The 21851-nt window shown below is 53.0% G+C and overlaps 1 protein-coding gene across 10 annotated transcripts in view; it reads right to left on the bottom strand.

The window, feature by feature from the left end:
- Nucleotides 1-21851, bottom strand: part of TACC2 (transforming acidic coiled-coil containing protein 2) — a 202654-nt gene that overhangs the window by 123293 nt on the left and 57510 nt on the right. For all 10 annotated transcript variants that reach the window (XM_082722662.1, XM_082722668.1, XM_082722669.1 and 7 more), the window contains 2 exons: nt 13699-18906; nt 13026-13139 (listed from right to left, as the gene is read on the bottom strand). In XM_082722662.1, coding sequence (XP_082578788.1) covers nt 13026-13139; nt 13699-18906 — 5322 coding nt within the window. The remainder of the gene's footprint in view (nt 1-13025; nt 13140-13698; nt 18907-21851) is intronic.

The raw sequence follows: 21851 nt of genomic DNA, 5'->3' as shown, positions 1-21851 counted from the left end.
GTCTTCTTGGGCAGAAAAATGATCTCCAGGGGTCAGAGTCCAATATTGGTGTGATATCGGGGTAAGAGTGAAAAAATAAGACATTTGAAGGTTAGCCACGATATATCTGGAGGGTCTAGAGGGCTGGGAGTGAGGGGTGGTCACAAGGCATGGCTGAGTCTACGTGGCTTCATTCTACGATTAGAATGGTGACGTAGATATCTTATCTCCCCACCAGACAAGCATCTGAAGCCCCAGTCTTTGACTTGCTTCTATGTCTTTTAGACTAGCAGTTCTCGAACTTTGTTGCCCAATAGAATCCCCTGGGGAGCTGTGACATTTCCCTGTGCCTGGGGCCCATCCTTCTATCAGCTAAATCAGAAACTCTGGTGGTAGCACCCAGGCATCAGTATTTTTTTTTAAATCTCACTAGGAGATTTCTGCGTGCAGCCAAGGTTGGACACAGCACCCCAGATCCTTGTTACTCACAGGGTGGCCAAGGAACTCAGCAGTGTCTGCAGTCCAAGGTGTGAACGAGTCCCTGAGAACCTTCTAGAGCACTGATTCTGACTCAGCAGGTCTGGGGTAGGGCCCGAGGTTCTGCCTATCTGAAAAAGGCTCACAGGGGCTATTGAGGCTGCTGGGATCAGGATCCACATCGTGAGTGGCACAGCCCTAGAGCAGTGGTGCTCCAGGGACAGCTCGGCCTTCTAAGGGACCTTCGGCAGAGTTGGGCGACATTTTCGATCATCCCAACTTGGAATATGCCACAGTCATTTAGGACCACTGAACATCCTACCACATACAGGACAGTCCACCCCAGTGATGACCCAGGCCCCAGTGTCAACGGTGCTAAGCCTGAGAAACCCTGCCTCAAGCACCCAGCTGAAGATTCAGCTGGAACAAATGAATAAATGGATGAGTGACTGACTTATCACCACAGTGATTCTGTTGTGTTGTCAAATTAACCTGGCCCACAGAGAGCTTTTAAGGGATGTATCAAATACACGTGCCCTCTAACCGTCAGACATGATACAGTCACTCTACAAACAGCAGTGGAGTCCTCACTGTGCACAGCCCGTTGTGCTAAGGACCAGGCCCACATCCCGTCCTCAGAGGCCTCACTCTCCAAAGGCAAAGGACATCCACTGAGGACCCGCCTGTGCCAGCCCCGAGCTGCACTACCACACTGAATCCTCCAGAGGTAGGTACTCATATTATGCCCATTTTACAGATGAGGAAACTAAGGTCTAAAGTGACTAAGCAATCTGACTGAGGTCCTAGAATGAGTAAGTGACAGATCTGAACCCAGATCTGTCCAGCTCAAGAGCCCAAAGCTCTGCTGTAAGGGATGAAATCCTAGATGATAAACTGTAGCACATTTGTCTGTGTCTCAAATCGAGGTCAGGTTACAGAAAAGACTCTTGCTACTGAGGCAGGGGAAGGGGAGAGGTGTCCTGCGGAGCTGGAGCAGGAAGAGGGTTTCACACTCCATTTGCCTCTCTGGTCTCTTGAACAAGAAGGTGGTCCCTAGAGGGCTGACGCGGAGTGGGAGGTGCAGGGCAGGTGGAGGGTCCCCCTAAAACCTGAGCTGGTGTGTCTGCTCGGCACCTCCCAGCCATGTTGCAGCTCTCACCTGCAACGCCTGTGGAATCCGGGCCTGCCTCTGTGTTTACACGTTTCTCCACATTTTATGTCAAAGGAAAAGGGAAGAGAAGAGAAGGCACAAATGCCCTTACTTGGATTTGTAGAGCTGATGGTTTTTCAGGACAGGGGGAAGGATCAGGAAGATGTGACCACCTCCCACATCGCATCGGGTCAGAGTTCCCAAAAGCAGAATGCAAAGGAAGGTCCTGAAGAACCCAAACGGCCCCCACAGGGGACATCTCTGCAGAAGAATCACCCTCCACTGAAGATAAAACAGGAACGAGACAGGAGGAATAAACCTCAATTCAACACAGAGCCTGGTGGTTTCTAGTGGATAAACTTCCTATCCTTGTGCAAAAGCAAAGCTAAACCCTGCCATGTTGGGGAAGAGGGTTTTCTCTCCAGGCGCCTGGCTGGCTCAGTCAGAGGAACATGGGACTCTTGATTTCTGGATTTTGAGTTCGGGCACCACGTTGGGTGAGGTGATCACTTACAAATAAAATCTTTAAAGGGGCACTTGGATGGCTCAGTGGGTTGAGCGTCTGCCTTCGGCTCAGGTCATGATCCTGAGGTCTTGGGATCAAGCCCCACATCGGGCTCCCTGCCCAGCAGGCAGTCTGCTTCTCCCTCTAACTCTGCCCCTCCCCACCGACTTGAGTGCGCGCTCTCTCTCTCTCTGTCTCTCACTCTCTCACAAATAAATAAATAAAATCTTTTAAAATTCAAAAAAAACCCGAAATCTTTACAAAAACAGTATTTTACCTCCCAAGCTCTCATGACTCAACTGTTTGCAAAGAAATTTAGAGAGAAACCACCCTGAGCGCTTCCTGGTAAACTGCTCACACAGACACACTCAGCTAGGAGACCACGCTCACGTTTTCACAGAACTTTCTCTTGAACTCTCGTCCGAGACTGCCCTCTCCACCCACATCTGCACCCTCCCCGGATTGTGGCAAATTAGAGAATCCGTGAGCTCTCGTCCAGCTCACGTTTCACAGAGGGTTGGCCGCACTCTGCTGCAACTGCCACCAGCCACAAGCGAAGGGAAAGCCAGCGCCAGGCGGCCGCTTACTTTGCAAAAAAGCCAGAGCAAGCCTGCCTGTGTTGCTTTCTCCGAGCCGACCCGAGCACAGGATTCCTTTCAGCCGTGACCAGCCCCTGAAGGAAACAATCTGTGACATCAGTGCAAACCTGGCTCACCTGGGCAGCTTTCTGGGCTTGGCAAGGGTGATGCTTACTCACCACCGTCCAGTGGGTTTGTGGAAAAGAACCAAAAGAGGCCAGAAGAACTGCACTTAAGAGGAGTTGGACTAGTGATCTGAGGATATGCTGTGTGTCCTTAAGGAAGTCACACACCTTCTCTGGGTATCGGGTTTCTCATCTGTAAAATGAGGAGGCTGAAGGTCCCGAAGTCCTTCTGGTTGTGCTGTATCATGACTGCAAATCCCTGAAGCCACGCATGAGGTCATACCTGTCTCCAAGGGTGAGCACCCCTGCTCTCATGACTCGGGAGACAGAGTCAGACATCCTTCCTAGGTGGCCCGGAAAGGCATTCTGGCCTGGAGCTGAGACCTCACACCATGGCCTATACTCCCTGCTCCCCCAGACTCTCACTTTCTGCCAACGCCGGCCATGCATGTTTGAATTCCAGAGGTTTGGTCACCTGCCAGGAAGGGTCTCCTCCTGTAGCCATCATGCTATGCTATGCTGTCTGGCTGTTAGGCAAGGACAGACAGCTTGCAGCCCTGCCCCTTCCTCTAGGAGGTTTGGGATGGGCCAGCAGCTCAAAACGTTGTGCCAAAAGTGAGGGCAATCTGTCCCATAAGATGCGTTTGGGGCTTGCGTCCCGGTGGTGTAGCCCCAGCCGGGCTCACCCACACAGACGCTCCCTCCCTCCCACAAATGTTAGGTTTCAGCTTCTTTGCAGCCACACTTGGCAAGAGGTTAACCCCAAAGCCTGAGTTCCCCGAGGAAAAGAATGCATTCCCCATGTATGCTGGATGGCTTGACCTTGCATCAGATATAATGTTGCAACATAGAAGCCACCCGGGTAGGGAGGCTGGTGGCTCTGGGATGGGAGGTATCTTTAGATGGTGGTGACCGGTTCCCAAGAATCCAAAGCAGATGCAAATGAACTTTAGCAAATTTCAGCGAGCCCATGTGTCAAAACACAAGTTTACCAGTAACCTGCCTTGATGATAGTATTAGCTTCATTCAAATTATGACGGTAACAATGATACTAACAATAGAAGCAATTATCCCTGATCTTTAAGTACTTACTGCATGTCAGGCAGGCACTCTGCTAAGCTCTTTACACACATTAGTTTTGTGCAATCTTCATAATATGTCCATGCACTAGACCCTTGTGTTATACACATTTTACAGGCAAGGACACTGAGGCTCAGAGTAGCTAAGGAACTGGCTTAGAGGCTAATGGCAGAGCTGGAAGTGAGACCCAGCGCCCGCCTCTCAGTCCTGCCTGACCCGATTTTCCAGGACAGGAAGCCACCAACTCACCGGATAGTCACTCGGGTTGAATTATTCAGAAGTGCTTATGGAGTGCCCACTGCCTGTCACGCAGAGTATCAGATGCTGGGAAACCAAAAGCCTTGTCTGCAAGTCTAACATTCCCAAAGAAACAAGATCGTGGCTTTTTCTCTTGGCCACCAGCCAGGACCCCACCCTCCTCTGGAGATGATCAAACTTGTATCCAAGGAAGCACCCCTAAACAGAGGATTCAGAATCGTGACCCTAACTCCTCATCCCATGTGGGAGAATACAGAGTCCCAGGGAGCGGAAGGAAGTACAGTCCCCTGGAGAAGGCACAGGGAGTAGAGAACCTACTGAACAACCTGATCCCTTCGGAGCATGTGAGCACTGAGCTAGGAATCACCAACTCGCATGCTGGTATTACCCGCAGCCGGTCAACCCACCCATGCATTGACCCCAACCATCTTCCCAGCAGAGGAGCCTGCGTGCAGGTTCAGGAAAGAGACCTTGACTTCCCTTCTAAGCACCCAGGCTGGGTGTATTTGCCGGGTAAGTGCTGAGCCAGTGGTGGGGATGGAGCTGCCTGCTGGCTTCCGTGCCCCTCAGGGACCTTGTTCCTGGGCTCTCGGAGAGCTGTCAGGCCCCAGCTCTCATAGTCACAGCTACTGGCTACTGAAAGCTGGCTCGGGGTTCCTGGGGGGCTCAGTGGGCTAAGCCATGGACTCTTGGTGTCAGCTCAGGTCACGATCTCGGCGTCAGGAGATCGAGCCCTGCGTCAGGTTCCACACTCAGTGTGGAGTCTGTTTGGGACTCTCTCTCCCTCCCTCTCTGCCCCTCCCTTCTGCATGTTCTCACTTGCTCTCTCTCTCTCTCAAAATAAACAACTAAATCTTTAAAAAAAGAAGAAGAAAGAAAAAAAAAGCTGGCTCTATGCTGAGTGTTCTGTGTCTTGCCTCCTATAACCTCCATTCAGGGCGCTGGGTGGCTCAGTTGGTTGGGTGTCTGCTTCCGGCTCAGGTCCTGATCCTGGGGTCCTGAGATCAACTCCCGCATCGGGCTCCCTGCTCAGGGTGGAGTCTGCTTCTCCCTCTACCCCTCCCCTGCTTGTGCTCTCTTGTTCTCTCTCTCAAATAAATAAATTTTTAAAAACTAATAAAAAACAAACACCTCTTTAACTCCCCAGAGACATTAGCGCCCCCCCCCCCATGTACCTATGAGGAAGCCGAGGCTTAGAGTAGTCACTTGACCAACCAACAGAGCCTTGAGAGTGAAGAGGTGTATTTGCACTCAGGTGGCCTAACATGCCCCCATACCTCCAGTCTGCTTTCCTCCTCAGCCTCACTCTGGTCCCTCCCCATCTGACCCTCCTGGCTGACGTGGGGCAGCATCGGGGACCCAGTCTCCCTGCTTCCCCCGGGTGGGGGCTCCTGGGCTGAGACACAAGTCCACCACGCACTGTGGTCCTCTCGTGGCTCACCCTCCCCTCTCCCAGGGCATAGATGCACCCCTCCCCTGAGGTTTCTGTTCCAAACACACTCTGCCCATTTTGCAAAAGGAAAGGGCATTAGGAGTATCAGTACTCAGACCTGTGCCAGTGCCTTCCCTGGAAACAGAAACACTTTCACAGTCAAGGTCTGAATCATCAGGCTGCTAAAATATTTAACGCTGAACGATTTAACAAGCCCTAAGAAGAAAAAGGAGGGAGGTTGCGAGGCAGTTAGCTGGGGCCTTCTGACCCCCCATGCTTCTGGGCAGCCTCTCTGGCCCTGCCAGCTTCTCAGCACAAGAATGGTGCAGACAGGGCAAGTGGAAGGCCAGTATCTGCCCTGAACCCATTTCTGCTCCACGCAGGTGGGGCCAGCGGAGAGGTGTGGGCAGGGAGGTTAAGTACCACTGTTTAGAGCTAGTTGACTGGATTCCCTGAGGCCTCCGCACCAGGCCTGGGCATGAGGTCATGCTGGCTAAGCAAGGACCTCTGGCTGGCCGGGGTTAATCGGCTTGGCTCAGGGGCTCGAGACGCCTCTTGCTGATCTGTGCTGCTGTGACTCTACGCCAGGCTCTACTCCGGACACAGAGCTCCCTGGCTTTGCCACTTGCAGAGCCACGGCGGGAAACGAGCGCTCACTCACCGCCCACGGGCGCCCTAGCCCCGGCTAGGCTGCACGTGTAGAACCTTCCGGAATCCACACCGGCTCTGATGGTGATGATTCATCTCACTTGGATACGTGAAGAAACAACGTCTCTGAATTGGGCTCTCCCCTGCAGAAGCCACTAGCCCTGTGTGGCTTGTCCAACTTCAATTTAAATAATCAAAGTTCAGTGCAATTCATAGTTCATTTCCTCCGTGGCCCTGAATCCACCTCGCCCTGAAACTGACGCTTGACTTTCAAGGGTCCCCATTTCAGGGACTCAGGAACCCCATGTAGCGAGGGTCAGCCATACTGGAAGACGAGATAGAGAACATTTCTATCACCGTAGAAAGTTCTAGTGGACGGTGCTGTCGCAGAGAGTAACCTTGCCAAGATTCCACCTGGCTGATAAGTTCATGATCAGGGGTCTAAGCTGAGCTCTGAAACACCTTCCAGAAGAGAAATTCTAGCCCCCCAGCTCCAGCTCTTATGAGCTCTCTCTGCCCTTGAGGAAGCCATACCGCATGCCCGAGCCTCCCCTTCCTCCTCTGCTACGGGGCCCACCAACAGCCCCTACTGAGGTGCTGGATTTCTCTGGCAGAGAAGGAAGGTGCTGGGTGTGGAGGTACTTTGGGCCAGAAGGAGGCCTGAGTGAAAGGAGACTCCCATCGAGCCCTCGCTTCGTGTCAGGCATTCCGAACAGAGTGGCTCCTGGGATCCTAACGATGCTGGGAGAGTGGCGAGCCCCTGTTCTGCAGGTGAGCAAACAGGTTCAGAGGGCGACGCCCCCCGGTCACAGAGCTGGAGCTGGAGCTGGAGCTTGCGGTCTGTCCAATTCTAGGACCGCACTTACTCTACCCTAGAACTAAGAATTCTCTCAAAGCCTAGAAGCAGGTGCGGGACGGCTGGCCTGGCTAGAAAGAGCAGCCCCTCCCTGTGGAAGGGCCCTTGGCTCAGTTCAGGCATCAAGGGGGAAATCTGCCATCAGAGGCCACTGGGGCCCAGAATCTGGTCCTAGCTCCCTACCAGTTGGCTTCCTGTCCCTTCCCTATTCTGAGCCTCAAGGAGAATGCCCCCAAGCTTCCTTCCTGCAATCAACAGCCAGAGTCCAAAATACCCATTTCTCAAACCCCGCTGCACCCAGGGCCGCGCCTAGGGCTTCCGCCAGTGGTCGTAATGAGAGGTTCCAGAAGAGCAGCCAGCTCAGTGCGGACACATTCATTTGGAAAATCACCACCCAGCTCGGAAACAAGTTTCTCAAGTGGCGGCGAGCGGCTCCTCCCCACCTTGGTCCAGGTGCCACAGGGCAGAGCAGCTCAGAAACCCAGAAGAGCCAGAAGCCACAGCAGGAAATCCAGCCTCCGCCACCCTTTGTGTGGTGCCTGGAAGCACGGTTTCTGGCTTTCCAAAGTGACCTGGTGAGCTTGCAAAGGACAGCTTCACCTCCAGGAAAATGCATTTCAATTATGGAACACAAAAGCTTCCGAACATCAAGGCTATGTTTTAAAAGGCCCTTTGACTTTTATATGGGATGGCTCACAATGACTAGAGCTGTCGATAACACTATAAACCCACGTCATCGGTAGAGGCTTTAGCTCCTATGGACCTCTGAATCCTGTAACAAGCTCCTTTTGAGCCCAGCAAGGTTACACAAGACAGACGTGTAGCTGCAGACAGGCCAAACCGCCGGAAATGACCCTTCCCCAGTGGCAGCCCCCCTCTTTCTGCGGGGGCTCTCACTATTTCATTTAGGGACCATGGCTGTGTCTTCCCTTTGCTTAATTGCCAGGATGCTTATAAATACATACATTTGAAATTAGAAAGGTACCATTTTTATTATACACCGACCATATGCCAGGCACGATAGCGGATGCTTTGGAAACATTCCAAGCGTACCCTAATTCCAACCCTAATACAGAGTGTTTTTGGTTTTTTGGGGGGTTTTCCCATTTTACAGTTATGAAGCCGTTCATCCAAGGCTGCTGAGCCAGTAAGATACTGGTGGGGTACGAACGGGTCTGTCTTACTCTACTGTCTCCTGGTTGGGGAGAATTTTGCTCCAAGTCATGGGGGTGCCTGAGCTCTGCTGGGCTCTGCCACAGCCCAACACTTCTCAAAAAGAAGTTTAAAATAATCTAAACAAAGTAATACAAATGCAAACCCAGAAGGATCTCGGTAGAGAGGGGGATCCGTTGTCCTGGTTTTATCTACTAAGAGACCTATGCTTGAATCCTTCCCCCCAACCCCTTTCCTTAATTTACTCAGCTGTGGCCATCCTCGAAACCTTATTCTTAAACTCAAAAACACGGTGTCACAGCTGGTAATTTTAGAAGGAGGAGGGGAGAGAGGGAAGAAGTGGAGAGCGAGTGTGGGAGGAAGGTTAAGGATGACTCTAGCGCGGCTCTCAGGCCCGGCGGGGACTTCCTCGGCACAACACCCGGCACCTCCCTCTGTTCTCTCCCTCTCCTGACCTCCTCCAACTTTTCAAGCCAGCTGTCCTTCATGGTTTAGCTTAGGTCTGCACTAGGACCCCAAGTATCTGGAAATAATTTAATCCTCTCAAAATGCACTACGCATTGGAAAGGATAGCTTTCCAACCATCTCCCCAAATGGAAAAGAAAAAGACCACTGTAAACAAATATTCAGCAAAAGCAAGCTTGCGGATATCCAAGACAGGTCCGGCACTACAGCCCTCACCATCCATGGTGTGGCATCAGAATATTCAAGTCTAGATTTTCCATTCACAAGGAAGAGAGTCATATATGCACAAAGTTGAAATCTGCTCAAGTACTTTCTGTAGAACAATCTAAAAATAAATTGAGGCCGCCTGCAGGCCCCCGGCTCTTCCAGAGGCAGAGACCACACAGTGGTAGAAATCAACACCTGCTTCCCAGAACTGGGCGCGCATATACCCGTCAGGTGTGGGGGACAACAAAGCCACAGGATACCCAGAGCGTATCCACCAGAAGTGCCAAGTGGGCTTCAAAATCGGGGAAATAAAGCAGTAAACGTACTTGTGCTCCTAAACATCTTACATGTATATGAGATTGGGTTCTCATACTATCCTGTCACCGAGGTAGAAAAGAGACATTTCTAAGATACTGAACCCGATCCATGGTATCAGCTCTATTCAGGTCAACAGAATCTTCAAAATTCAATAAATTCAACAAATGCACGTCACCTGATAACCAAGAAGAGACTAGAAACTTTGGTTTTGGTTTGTTTTGCTCTTCCTGGGGCAACTCCATACAATATAGTATGGTACGCAACGAAAGATATTCATAAGGTTTTATAATAAAACACCATCTCACAAACTTCCAATTGAAGCAAATCACTGTGAGCTACCCAGGAGGGGGTAAGAAAGAATTCACTCCCCTCAGCCATTAAGATATTTTCCCAGACGAAGAATTCAGCACGAGGAAAGGAAGCAGCCGGGTTGGAACCTTGCCCCGAGGAGAAGGTTCTCCACAGTCTCCACAGGAGGGGACATGGCGGCCATTCAGGTCACAGCATGAGAACAGGCCACACCACAGAAAGGTACCGGGGAACAGCCAGTCAGCTCTAGAATGTGCCAGAATTGTGCTGGAACCGATGATCTCAGCCCTCGCAGCAATCCCATGAAGCAGGGACAGTTGTCCTCCCCATTCTACAGATGGGAAAACTGAGGTTACAGATGTAATTAACGGGCAGAGCTGTGGTGTGAATCTGGGGCCCCTGCTTTGAAATTTATCCCCACCCAGCTCTTGGCAGCGTCTACCCGTTGTGTAGCCTCTTAACTGACCCCAGGCCACTGCTGAATTTCACCTTCACAGACAACACCTGCTCTTCCCCAGGATGTGTGCCCCCTGGCCTGGGCTGAACTCTCTCTGAGGCCCGCCCAGGTCCACTACACAGCTCCCTTGTGGCCGAAGGATTCACCAGAGGTCCTAAGCCTCCTCCCTGCAAGGCCAGAAGTGTTTCCAACGTTTATGTTTAACTTGTAGGAATAAGGGTGCTAGGCAGAGAGATGTGGGCATTTGGGGCCCCCATGGGAAGGCTTGGACCTCATTGTTGACAGGTGTCAGAGCTCTGGGAGGGGCGGTGGTGTTCAGTCGAGCAGCCCCTCACCACTTGTGGCTGTTGACTACTTGGAATGTGACTGATCCAAATCATGCACCACGGCTATAAAATACACACCAGCTTTCAAAGACTTCGTATGAAAACAAGAAGGTAGAATTTCAAATTAATCATCTTTATATCAATTACTCATTAAAATTTTAATATTTGTGATATACTGGGTGGAATAGAATATGTTATTGAAATTAATATTACCCATTCCTGTTTAGTTTTGAGTGTGGCTTGTAGAAAACTTCAGCTCACATACGCGGCTCGCGTCCTATTTCTGTTGGACGGAGCTGGTCTCTATCTTCGGGGAGACCTCTGATGGTCTACCGAGCCTAAGTTGGAATCTGTGGCCGCTTATTTGCCCGGATGTCGCTGCCCCCGTAATTCCTCCAGAGGGAGGGGAGTTGAAGGTCACCCCACTGGGCAGGCTGGGGCAGAGGGTCCATTCGGAATTCTTTCTGGAAATCCTCAGCCAGTGTGACGGGGGCAGGCATTTTTCCCAAGAGCCCAAAGGACAGGAAAGGCCAGCCCTCCTCTGTCAAGGACCAGGGCAGTGAATGTTCTGGAGCCAAATGATCTAACCAGAAGTCGACTGTGAGTCACACATGCAAACCACAAATGCCAAAGTCACATATGTAATTTTAAAAGTTTTGGTAGCCACATTAGAAATAGGGGAAAGAAACATGTGAATCAGAATTTAATAATAAATTCTCACCCAATATACCTGAAATATTATTTTAACATGTACCAGCATAAAAACTATGAATGATGTGTTTTATGTTCTTTTTCCATACGAAGTCTTCACCCCCCGGGATGTATTTTGCACTCACAGCACCCTCGCAGGGGACGAGCGGCTGCCAAATTGAGAGAGTCTGAGAGTCTACCCCTTAGCAGACCGTCCTCCATCAGGGCGAAGGGAACCCACCAAAATGTCCGCTGCTCAATGAAGTGCTAAGTCAGATACCTTCAGCCACGAAGACAAGCTTGCAGAGTTCTGATGGCAAAGGGAAAGAGCACTGTGCACATATTTAAACAGAGAAAACAGTGGCTGAAAATACACATCATAAATACCAGTCATCATTAGGTGGTGAGGTTGTGGCCTTTTCTCTCGTTCCTTATACTTTTCTATTTCTTACAGAGTTCTAATAATAATTTAGAAATTATGATTTAAAATGTTTAAGCAGGGGTGCCTGGGTGGCTCAGTGGGTTAAGCCTTTGCCTTCGGCTCAGGGTCCTGAGATTAAGCCTGGCATCCGGCTCTCTGCTCAGCAGGGAGCCTGCTTCCCTTCCTCTCTCTCTCTCTGCCTGCCTCTCAGCCTACTTGTGATCTCTCTCTCTCTGTCAAATAAGTAAATAAAATCTTTAAAAAAAAAAAAGATTTCCTAAAAAAAACAAACAAACAAATAAATAAATAAAACGTTCAAGCAATTAGAACGGTCAGCCCTGAACCGTTTCTTGAACGACTATACATACGTCTGGCCCCAAGTACTCCAAGAAGGGGTAACACCTCCAGGGACGTTGGGAGGGGGGTTCATATCTTATCGGGGGGAGGGAGAGGATTTTCCTATGAGATATTTGTCCTGGGTGAACTGGAAGCATCACAGAGACAGACCAGCAAGGGCCGTGGGAGGACTCTGGTGCTACATCAGCAGCAGAGACAAGTGTCCCTGTCCCTTACTCCTGCCCCTGCCTGGCCAGCACGCGCCTGCATCTCGCTGGCCCAGAGTTACAGGAGGCGCCCTGGTCAGGGCAGAGAGGCAGCCGGGGGTGGGGGGAAGCGCTCAGACTCGAAAAACAGGTGATCGCACATTCTTTCCGCGTGCGCACACTATGAATCAAATCGTTTCTAACGTGCCTACAGCTGTTCAGGAGGATACACTGGGCTGCCCCAGGTACTCATTTAAAGTCCAGCCCTGCTCTACTCACACACACACACACACACACACACACACGCACACACACTCACTCACACACGCACACGCACAGAGCACCAGAACAGCCAGAGGTCTAACTAAGGATGTTCACAATATCTCCCTTTCCCGTCTCAGCAGCTGCTTTTCTACGATCCTCGGTGGCATTTCACTTGGGAGAGACGTGGGAGGCACACTTCACACACGTGTGAGGGTCCGGCGTTCACGGTTACGTCTGTTGTTTGTCCCCTGTTCTCGACATCTCTCTGGAGTGTGGCTGGGGTTGGTGAGACGACATTCCTGCTCCAGAGACTCAATCATGGCTGAACCCATTTGCCTCAAATTCGTGCTTGCCTAGCGCTGGGGGTTGGCATGTGATGTCCAAGGGGTACAGGGTTTCTTTGGGGGAAGGGGGATGACAAGGTTCTAAAGTTGATAGTAGGGATGTTTGCACAACTCTGAGAAGCCATGGAATTGTACAGTTTAAATGAATGAACTATATGGTATGTGAATTACATCTCAGTAAGGCTGTTTGGTTTTGTTTTAAGGTAATAAGCTCAGACGTGAAATTCACTCCATCCCGAGGATAACAGTGGAGCTTTCCGTCACCTTGGGCACTGCTTTCCCTGTATAAAGAATGGGAAAGGCTCTTTGCTCCTTGCTTATGTAAAGACTCGTGTGTGTGAACAGAACTCTCCTCCGCCTCTCCTCGCGTCTTCCGAAGAAGGCCTCGTGGTTCTGCAAAGGCTGACCCCTTTTCACTGACCTTTCTGCTCCTCCCACGCTTCTGGCCGCGTCCGGGATGACCTCGTCTGGGGCATCTGGAGCTTCCTTCTCGGGAATGGAAGTTAAGGTGGATAGGCCAGGCCTGGGGCTGCTTCTGGGACAATACATAGACATAGATGGTAAGAAGGGGATTTCTCTCCACATGTGACTAAAACAGTCCATCTCCCAATTCAAGCTTTAAGGTGCCACTACCCCAAAATGCATAGAAAAAAAAAATCACCTTCCAGCAGTCAATGGCTTTGGGATGCTCTTGGATCATCGGGGCCTCTCCGTGTAAATAAATCCAGATTCAAAAGCAAAGGTATTTGGGGTCCAGAAAAACCTGTGATTGACTCTGACCTACACCCCTAGAGCGTGGCCAGCTAGTACACATTTCACTCTTTTCAGACAGTTTGAGTGAGATGAACTCAAGAACGCAGAGCAAACGGGGCTCTGTTTGGGACCAACACGCAGCTTCCCACTTCCGCCCAATTCTCTCACCTTTTTCAGAATCTTAGCACATCCAGAAGTTGCGAGCAGGTAAATTTAAACCGTTAAGCATAGAAAACCTATCTTTTTAAAGCACCACCCATCTATTTGATTGACTCTTAAAAACTGGGATTCACTTTTGACACTGGCCCCACATCCCCCTGGAAGTTTGTTATTTTCTGTACCTTTCGGCCTGGAGCACTCCCGGAGCCAGGGTTTGGGGTCTCGGGTCCTGATCCTTGTCAGGTTCCGGCGGTGAAGAGACGTGCACCTTCCCGCCCCCAACAGGAGTTGGGGGCTGGGGCCCGGGCTGCTCCTTAGCCGGCAGGTGCCCGGCCGGGCTGGCCCCCGGCAGAGTGGCGGCATCCTCCGAGCCTGGGGCCCCAACAGAGCAGCCTGCGTCCCCGTGAGCAGCACCAGAGAACATCCTTGTTGTACCTGTCTCGGGCAGGTCCCCAGCCACACGTGCCGCGGTCTCAGCTGTGCTCGAAGTGACGTCACCGTCTGCTTCCCCAGCAGCTCCTGCCCCCAAGCCAGGCTCCAGGGGCGTGGCTGTTACTTCTACAGCCTCTGGCTCAGGAGCACCCGGCTCACCCAGGGCACCACCTCCACACCTCTGCTCGCTCCCAGGGGCGGCAGGGGTCCCGGATGCACAGAGGGCCTCGGCCACAGTTGAAACCCCACTGTGGGGAGAAGATGCTCCCAGGACAGAGGTGGACAATGGCACGTCACTCGGACCCCCTGTGTGAGCAAAGCCCCAGGCACCATCCTCCCCGGGTTGACGGTCCTGGGAGTCTATTCCAGGAGGAATTCTGCCTTCTGGAACTGAGGCCCCTTCTTGGTGGCTCTGGGGCTCCCCCTGGAAGTCCGCAGCTTTTCCCCCGGGAGTCTCCAGAACGGCGGTGGGCAGGGAAGGACCTGAGGCTCGTTCTCGCTGGCCCCCAGCCTGCTGGGAGGGGGCCTGGCCTGCACGCCCCGGCCCGGCCTCCCCAGCCCCATCTGGCTTCTCACCGTCCTGCACCATCGGTGGGACAATGGTCATTTCCTTTCCCACACCGGCACCTGGCAGGCTCGGCTCAGAGGCTGGCGCTGCCGAGCCGGGCAGCCTTTCCGGAGCAGGATCCTGGGGGACCAGAGAGGGCAGCTGAGCCTCTGTAGGCAACTCTTGCTTCTTTTCCTTTGTGTCCACCCCGAGTCCAGAAGGAACGGCAAGGGGAGGGGCGATGGCCGCTCCTTGAGCCCCACCGGGAGTCTTCTCTGGGCGTGGCCCGGTGAGGTCCTCGCCCTTCAGGCTCCCCTCGGCTCCTGCCTTTTCTCCCGCTGTGCTCTGGGGCCGATCGGTGGTCAGGGCTCTGAGCACAGACTTCTCAAAGATCTTGGTGATGTGCTCCCTGAAGTCAGGGAACCCCGTGATCATGCCGATCTGCTTGGAGCTTGCGTCCACACCGCCTGACGCACCTCTCCGTGGATCTTCGGGAGGGTCTACCATCCTCTTCCCACTGCCCTCTGGCTCCCTTGCTACCTCACCTGCCAAGCTCTCCTTGCTGATGGGGTGCACTGGCATCCCGCCAGGCTGGGTGTCTGCACCCGGCGCTCTTGCCTCCTCCTCCTCCCCTGTCATCTGCTTACTCTCCATCAGAAGGGGGGCCCTGTCCAGGTAGGGGATGGAGCCCGCGGGTCCCTCAACGCTTCCAGCTTTGGGGCTTCCACTGCTCGCTTGCACCACAGAGACCTCCGCACTGGCTGCTCCTGGTCGTGAGGGAGGGGTGAGCAAGCCGGCAGAAAGCTTCATGGAGGTGGCTTGTCCCGAGGCCAGAAGGGGCTCTTCAATGGGACGAGGGCCTGCGCCTTTCCCGGCAGCACCATGGATGTGCAGGTAAGGAGTGTCTGGAGCGGCCTCTTCTGGTGGCCCAGGTGGCAGGGGTCTCTTTGGGTCGGGGACAGCCTGGGCTGCAGAAATATCCACCTCGCTCCCGGGCATGCCCCCCACTTCTTCGGCTGGCAGCGAGGCATCCTGGCAGCTGGCTGAGAGCTGCGCTGCTCCGCTTGGCTCACTCGGGGCAAAAGTAGAATCTTCCTTCCCAGGGGAGGCGCGCTGCTCAGTGTGGAGGGAGCCGCCACTCAGAGCAACCTCCGTGGGCCCCTCCAGAGCCCGCTGCACCCCCAGCTCCCCTCCCTCGGCATTCCCACCAGTCTCGGCGGCCCCACAGTCCGCACCTTGATCCTTGGCCACTGGGAGACTTCCCAGGAGCTTCGGGGCCTCGGCATCCGAGGCGGTGGGGAGCTCCATTTCCTTCTGCGGGGCCGGCACGGGTTGCTGCACGCCTCCCTGCGTTTCCCCACACGCCTCTGTGTCTGGGGCATCCTGGCTGGGTGTGACTCTAAGGCTGGCGGGCGCCGGGGCTGGCGGGCCCTGAGCTGCATCCAGGAGGGCGACTGAGTCAGGCCCACAAGGTGGGGTCACCTCTGTGTTCCCACTTGCCTTCTCTGTCTTACCCAACCCCTGGAGCGGGGGCTGAGCGTCAGCGGCTTGAGAAAGTTCTGCATCCCTGAGACATGCTTCTTCATGCCGGCCGCCGGCTTGCGACACACCTGCCCGTTCCTGCTGGGGCTTGTTGGGCCCCTGCTGTGCACAGCGACTCTCCTCTCCGCTCAGGTGACCTTCGAGAGGAGAGTCCTTGGAGGCATCTGCTGCAGGGGGCGAGACTACGGAAGGCAGGCCGCCACGGCACGCTCCCTCCCGCTCATCCTGCCCTGGCTCGGACGACGCCGGTCCTACTGTTGCTGACAGCTCTGGTGCTTCTGTCGCTGCACTCCCCGGAACCACGCCCCTGGGAGCCAAACCTGGAGCAGCAGCCAGACCGCCTTCGGGGAGCTCCCCTTGAAGGTCCAGTCCGCAAACTTGTTCCTCTCTGCCATGGATGGACAAGCACACGTCCTCCAGAGGTCCCACAGGGAGGAGGGTTGGAGAAGCATCTGTGTCCAGGTTCTTAAAGCCTCGACTGCCTGCATAAGTCTCTTGCTCATTTTCACACTGCTGGGGCTTCTCCCTGAGCATGTCAGACACGGATGCTTCTGGTTCTGATTGCAATGGCTGGAGACGGTTCTCAGAAGATACTCGGGGCCCCTCAGAAGCAGCTACTTGTGGCCAGCTGTCGCAGGATGGGTTTCCCTGCTGATCTCGCTCCTGGCTGAGCACTGAAAGACCACCATCCACTGCCAGATTCTCCCCCTCGAGGGGATGTGGCCCATCAGCATGGACTTCCTGACCAGCTGCCTCACGTCCCAGCCCACAAGGTTGGCCCGAGGGTGTCAGCAAGCCCTCCCCAGCACAGCTGCTGGGCCTCCGTGCCGACGGGCAGCTCCTCATCTTTGTGTCAGATGGGCTCTCCGCCTCCTGGGCTTTGGGGATGACCTCTGCCGCAGAAGTGAACAGGAAGTCTGATTTCTCCGATTCTAAAGCAGGAAGAGCGTCCATTCTTTCCAATCCCTCCACATCCCGAAGGGGGTCGGGACACTGGGTCTGCAATCCCAGCACCTCCCAGACAGCTTCTTTGGGAAGAACGTGTTCACCAGTTCCATCTGGCCCGGGGGGCAGGGCGAGCTCCTTCTCCGGGCGCTTGGGCAGTGAGCCAGAGGCCTGGACCACATGGGCTTCCCCCATCATCCCACAGGCCACCGAGCTCCTCACTGCATCTGCGGGTGGAGAGCCAGACCTATTGGTGTGCCCGGGACCCTCCCTCCTGGGTGGCTGTGCTGAGTCGGTGCTGGGATGCACGTTGCTGTCCACATCAGGGCTTAGCTTCGAAACCTCGTCTTTTTCCACCTCTGGGCGGGGCTTGCAGCCTAAGGCCCCGGGTTGCTCCTCCCATGGCTTCTCAGGATCTCTACCAGCAAGTGGCTCTGGGACTTCTTCCTGTCCCCTAGAGTTGGCCCTGGGTAGTCTGCTCTCCTCCTCAGCCACAGCTGGGCTTTCAGGGGCCATGGCTTCATCCTTTGGCCCTAGTGTGCTTCTCGCCTTTTCATCTGATACACTGGTTGGGCCGGGGGGCAGTACTCCTTGTTGGACTTTCTGGTCCCTCACTGAGACCTCTCCACTGTCCTCCTGGGGCAAAGAGGCAGTGCCTTTGCCACAGTTCCCTCCTAGACCCTCTCCCTCACTTCTGAGATCAGATTTGAGCTTCTCCCGTCCTGCCAATCCTGCATCTGCTAACTTTTTGGCCAGATTCGTAAGAACTGGCATCTCTGCCCCGGAAACCATCTCCTCGGTGAACCAGCTGGATTCTTCTGCAGCGGCAGAGGCCTGAGCAGTTGGTGATGCAGCGGAGCCCGAAGCTGGACGTTTGTCCTCCATTGGTGCAGGTGGGGCAGGCTCTGTGCTCGTGAGCAAAGCCCCTCGGGGCTGGCTGTCTGCTGCTGCAGGGTTGGCTGCACCGGGCTCACTTCCTGGGCCCCCTGCCTGCAAGTGACCCCGAGCATCGCAGGCCTCCCCGGTCTCCTTCCCAGAGCCCCTGGCTCCAGGCACCGGAGTGCAGCTCTGGGAATCCCAGGGTGGCTCGACGTGTGCCAGAAGTGCTCCCATTTGCTGCTGGCAGTTTTCCCGGGAACTTGTGTCATCTTCCTGGGCAGCCCCTGCAGGGCTCCTCATGGGATGGCAGGCCCCGGGCAATCCTGAGCCATCAGCAGAAGCCCGAGGTGGCACCTCCCCTTGGCATTTGTCCCTGTCCAAGGCTCTGGGGGCTGGCTCTGGTAGAGTCAGGGTCTCGGGCTTTGTGGGAGACTCCTCTGGACCAGGCGAGCCTGCCTTGCCTGGCTGAGTGGCAGCAGGGGCTTCCAGGGCCTGTGGCACAGAGGCCGGCCCCTGCCTGGCCTCTGCTAGGGGCTGGCCACCTGCAGCCTCATTCCCTTGGGACTTGAAATCACCAGGGTGGCCGTCTTCTCCAGGCTGTCCTTTCATCAGCTCTTGATGAGGTGCTGGTGAAACCCCCACGGACCGGTCAGTGCAGCTAGAGGAAGACAATGTGTGCCCAGCACTGGGGACAACAGCACCCACGCTGCACTGAGTAGAACTGCCCCCCTCAGGGACAGATGCTGTTGGGGCCTCCCCACAGGCATCTGGGGACAGTTCCCGCCTGGGGTGTTGAACGAGCGGCCAGTCTTTAGGTTCTGCTACTGGGCTCGCCAAGCAAGAGTCCGGAGGGCCCTCAGCAAAGGGCATGGAGGCAGAAGGGCACTCCTGCTCCCAGGGCACTCGTGAGAAGGCCGGCGGAGAACCTTCCAGGCCCCTGGCCTCCTGGGGGCTTTTGCTTGGCTCAGTCACCTCCCGGGACACGATGCATGGGTCCAGGCTGGCAGTACCCTCAGAAGCGGAGCAGGAGCCTCGGTGCCCGGTGCTGCCAACAATGAAAACATTTGATTTTTTCATTTATTCTCGTGGATGAGCGTCCAGACCCACATCCAGGCAGAATCACCCCCCACCTCTTCCCCACGAAAGACCCCAAAACACAGCATCCCCATGCAGCCTTTCCTCTCGGTGAAGAGACCACGCCTCCCATCCGCCCCCTCGCATAACCATCCACGTGCCCTTACTTTCTCCCAAAGTCAGTGCAGGGAACCTCAAACATTCAGCCTGGAGCTTTCCGTGCTGGTCAGGTGTGAACAGGGAAATATGAACACACATTCACGGTGTTCCAAAAATGCAGGAAATTCAGAACGTTTCCAATAGGTATAAGCGATAATAGAGGGTTTGAACCCTTTCTGTGTAACTTACAAGGAGGTCCTAAATCCTTAATGGGGATCTTTAGATGTCTGGGGAAAAGGCACAAGTGAACAAAGCCATGCTTTGAAATAAAGAGCTACCATTGAGAGCAGTTGAATTGATTCTTTAATTCAACATGTGGTACTCTGAGAGGTGTCATCCAAAAATCAATTCTGTTTACCTGTATATAAAATTCTTGGAAGCCGAATTACCTTCACATGCATACATGTCTTCACTTGAACTTATACAGCTAGACAGCATGTAAAGCAAAACTATGGGAATTTAGGGGAACGTGGCTCAGAATTATGGATTTGCTGTAGATAACCAGCTATCTAGGTACTGTAGAATAGTTCATTATGGGCCATATTTGGATTGGGGTTTTCAATTCTGCGTGGTTTTCATTAAGTGCATTTTTAAAATTTTAAAATAATATGGCCAATACAACATTTTGAAAATGTAGGGAAAAATATCTCCCACATGCTTACCACTTGAAGGGTTCTGGTGATTTTCCTTTTTTTTTTTTTTAATACACAATTGTTAAAGGATGCAATTTTATTATTTTTGCATAGCTATGATTCTATGTCCTTGTGATGATCATGTATCTTTTAGCACCAAGAGAAATCATGCAAAACAAAGTTAATAGAAGTATGGTTTTCCTGGGGCTTTTTACCATGTTCTTTGAAATTATTTTAGGGAAAAAAATTAAGTTATTATAGGGAGGAAAATCTATGGACTGTTCTTGCAACTGTTACATATGTACCTATTCACAGACCCACAGTGTTTTGAACATGACCAAAGAAAAGATTCTACTCTACACATTCACTACCAAAATTCCAGCTTTCCAATGCAAGGCAATGCCCATACCTTCATTTATCAGGGATGCACACAGTGGCAAGATGAAATACATTCCTGTTAAAATTTAGAAATTGAATTGTGTCCCCCTGAGATCCATATGCAGCCGTCCTAACCCACCATGTGACTATATTTGGAGACAGGGCCTTTCAGGAGGTAACTGCGTTAAATAAAGCCGTAGGACTTGAGTCCTAATGCCATCTAAGTAGTGTCCTAATAGGAAGAGAAAGAGACTCCTCTTCCCTTACGGAACAAGCCATAAGGGGACACAGCAAGAAGCCACCATCTGCAAGCCAAGAAGAAACGTCTCATCAGAAACCACCTGTGCTGGCCCAGTATAGGTATACGGGTATTTATTGTACTTTCTTGCAACATTTTGAGGTTTCAAATTTTCCAAAATGAAAGGTTGGGAAAATAATCTGTACCGCCTCCAAGAATGCAAACTTCCAAGGATGGAAACTGAACGTTTGGGACCCCCCAGTTCATAAACACGTGTTGAAACCCAATCCCCAAGGGGTGGTATTAAGAGGTGGGGCCCTTGGGAGGTGACTTGGTCCTGAAGATGGAGGCCACATGCATGGGATTAGTGGCCTTACAAATGAGTCCCCAGAGAGCTCCCTCGTCCCTTCCGCCTTGCGAGGAAACAGTGAAAAATCACCCAACTATGGACCAGGAAGCAGATTCTCTTCAGACAGAATCTGCAGGTGCCTCCTTGAGGTTGGATCCCAGCCTCCAGAACTGTGATAAACCAGTACCTGTGGTTTATGCCCGAGGCGCTTTCCCTGACTCCATTTCAGCCTCTCCCCAAGCCCCTCACCTATGAAATGTACTGGACCTCTTTGAGGGGGGTGTGTACACATCACCACGAGACCAAACATCCTCACGGAATGCCTGTTCCCACCCATATGGCACATGAACTACGTGCCTGGAGATATTTAGGAGGGACCCAAGAAAGAGTTAGCTATTGTCTCAAGCAGATTCTTGTTTTCAGACCCACAGCAGAGCTGACAAGGGCAAAGGAGAGAGAACTCGGAGGGTAAGTTATCCAAATCCCTTTAATCCTCAGCTGGCCACAAGGACAGCTGCACCCAGAAAGCTCTGGGCCGGCGCTGATGGCCGTGTGCGGAACCACCCCCGGAAGCACCAGGCTTGGGAAGGCTCCCAAGCTGCAGGGCTGTTGGATTGTTCTGGAACCAACCACTCTGCACTCGGCATCTGGTCGGTTTCACAGCCACGTCACATTTTGCATCCCACCCGTTAACGTGGGGTCACACCACTTAGCAGTTAATGAGATTAATGGTGTGTAATTCAGAAACGAAGTGCTCCCACATACGTCTGCCTGCTGCAGACACGCAGAACACAGCCCCTTCCACACGGGTAAGAAAAATAAAACCACTTCCTTGTCCCTGCCTCTGACAGGAGCTGCTAGCTTAGAGGGAGCGTGTGGCTTCCCCTCAGGTGGAATGAAGTCTTTGTTACTGGGGACAAGATGACAGATTCACTCAGTTTGGGCAGCTTGAAAACCTGTGGGTCTTAGACAAGAACCAGGAGCAAATTCCCACCGAGTGTGAGGGATACGACTCACTTCCCGCACACACCGCCCCCCTCCTTTGCCCCCATAAAAACCCTGCTTGTTTTACTCAGCATCAGCTGAGCACCAGCAATTTCTTTGATTGCCCATCCGGAGCAGTTTTTAAAACCAGATTAAAGCCACTTGTCAGAAGCAAA

Source organism: Mustela nivalis (assembly GCF_964662115.1).
Source record: "Mustela nivalis genome assembly, chromosome: 2".
Taxonomy (NCBI): Eukaryota; Metazoa; Chordata; class Mammalia; order Carnivora; family Mustelidae; genus Mustela; species Mustela nivalis.
Note: the sequence above shows the minus strand (reverse complement) of the source record. Positions and strands in the feature narration are given on the sequence as shown.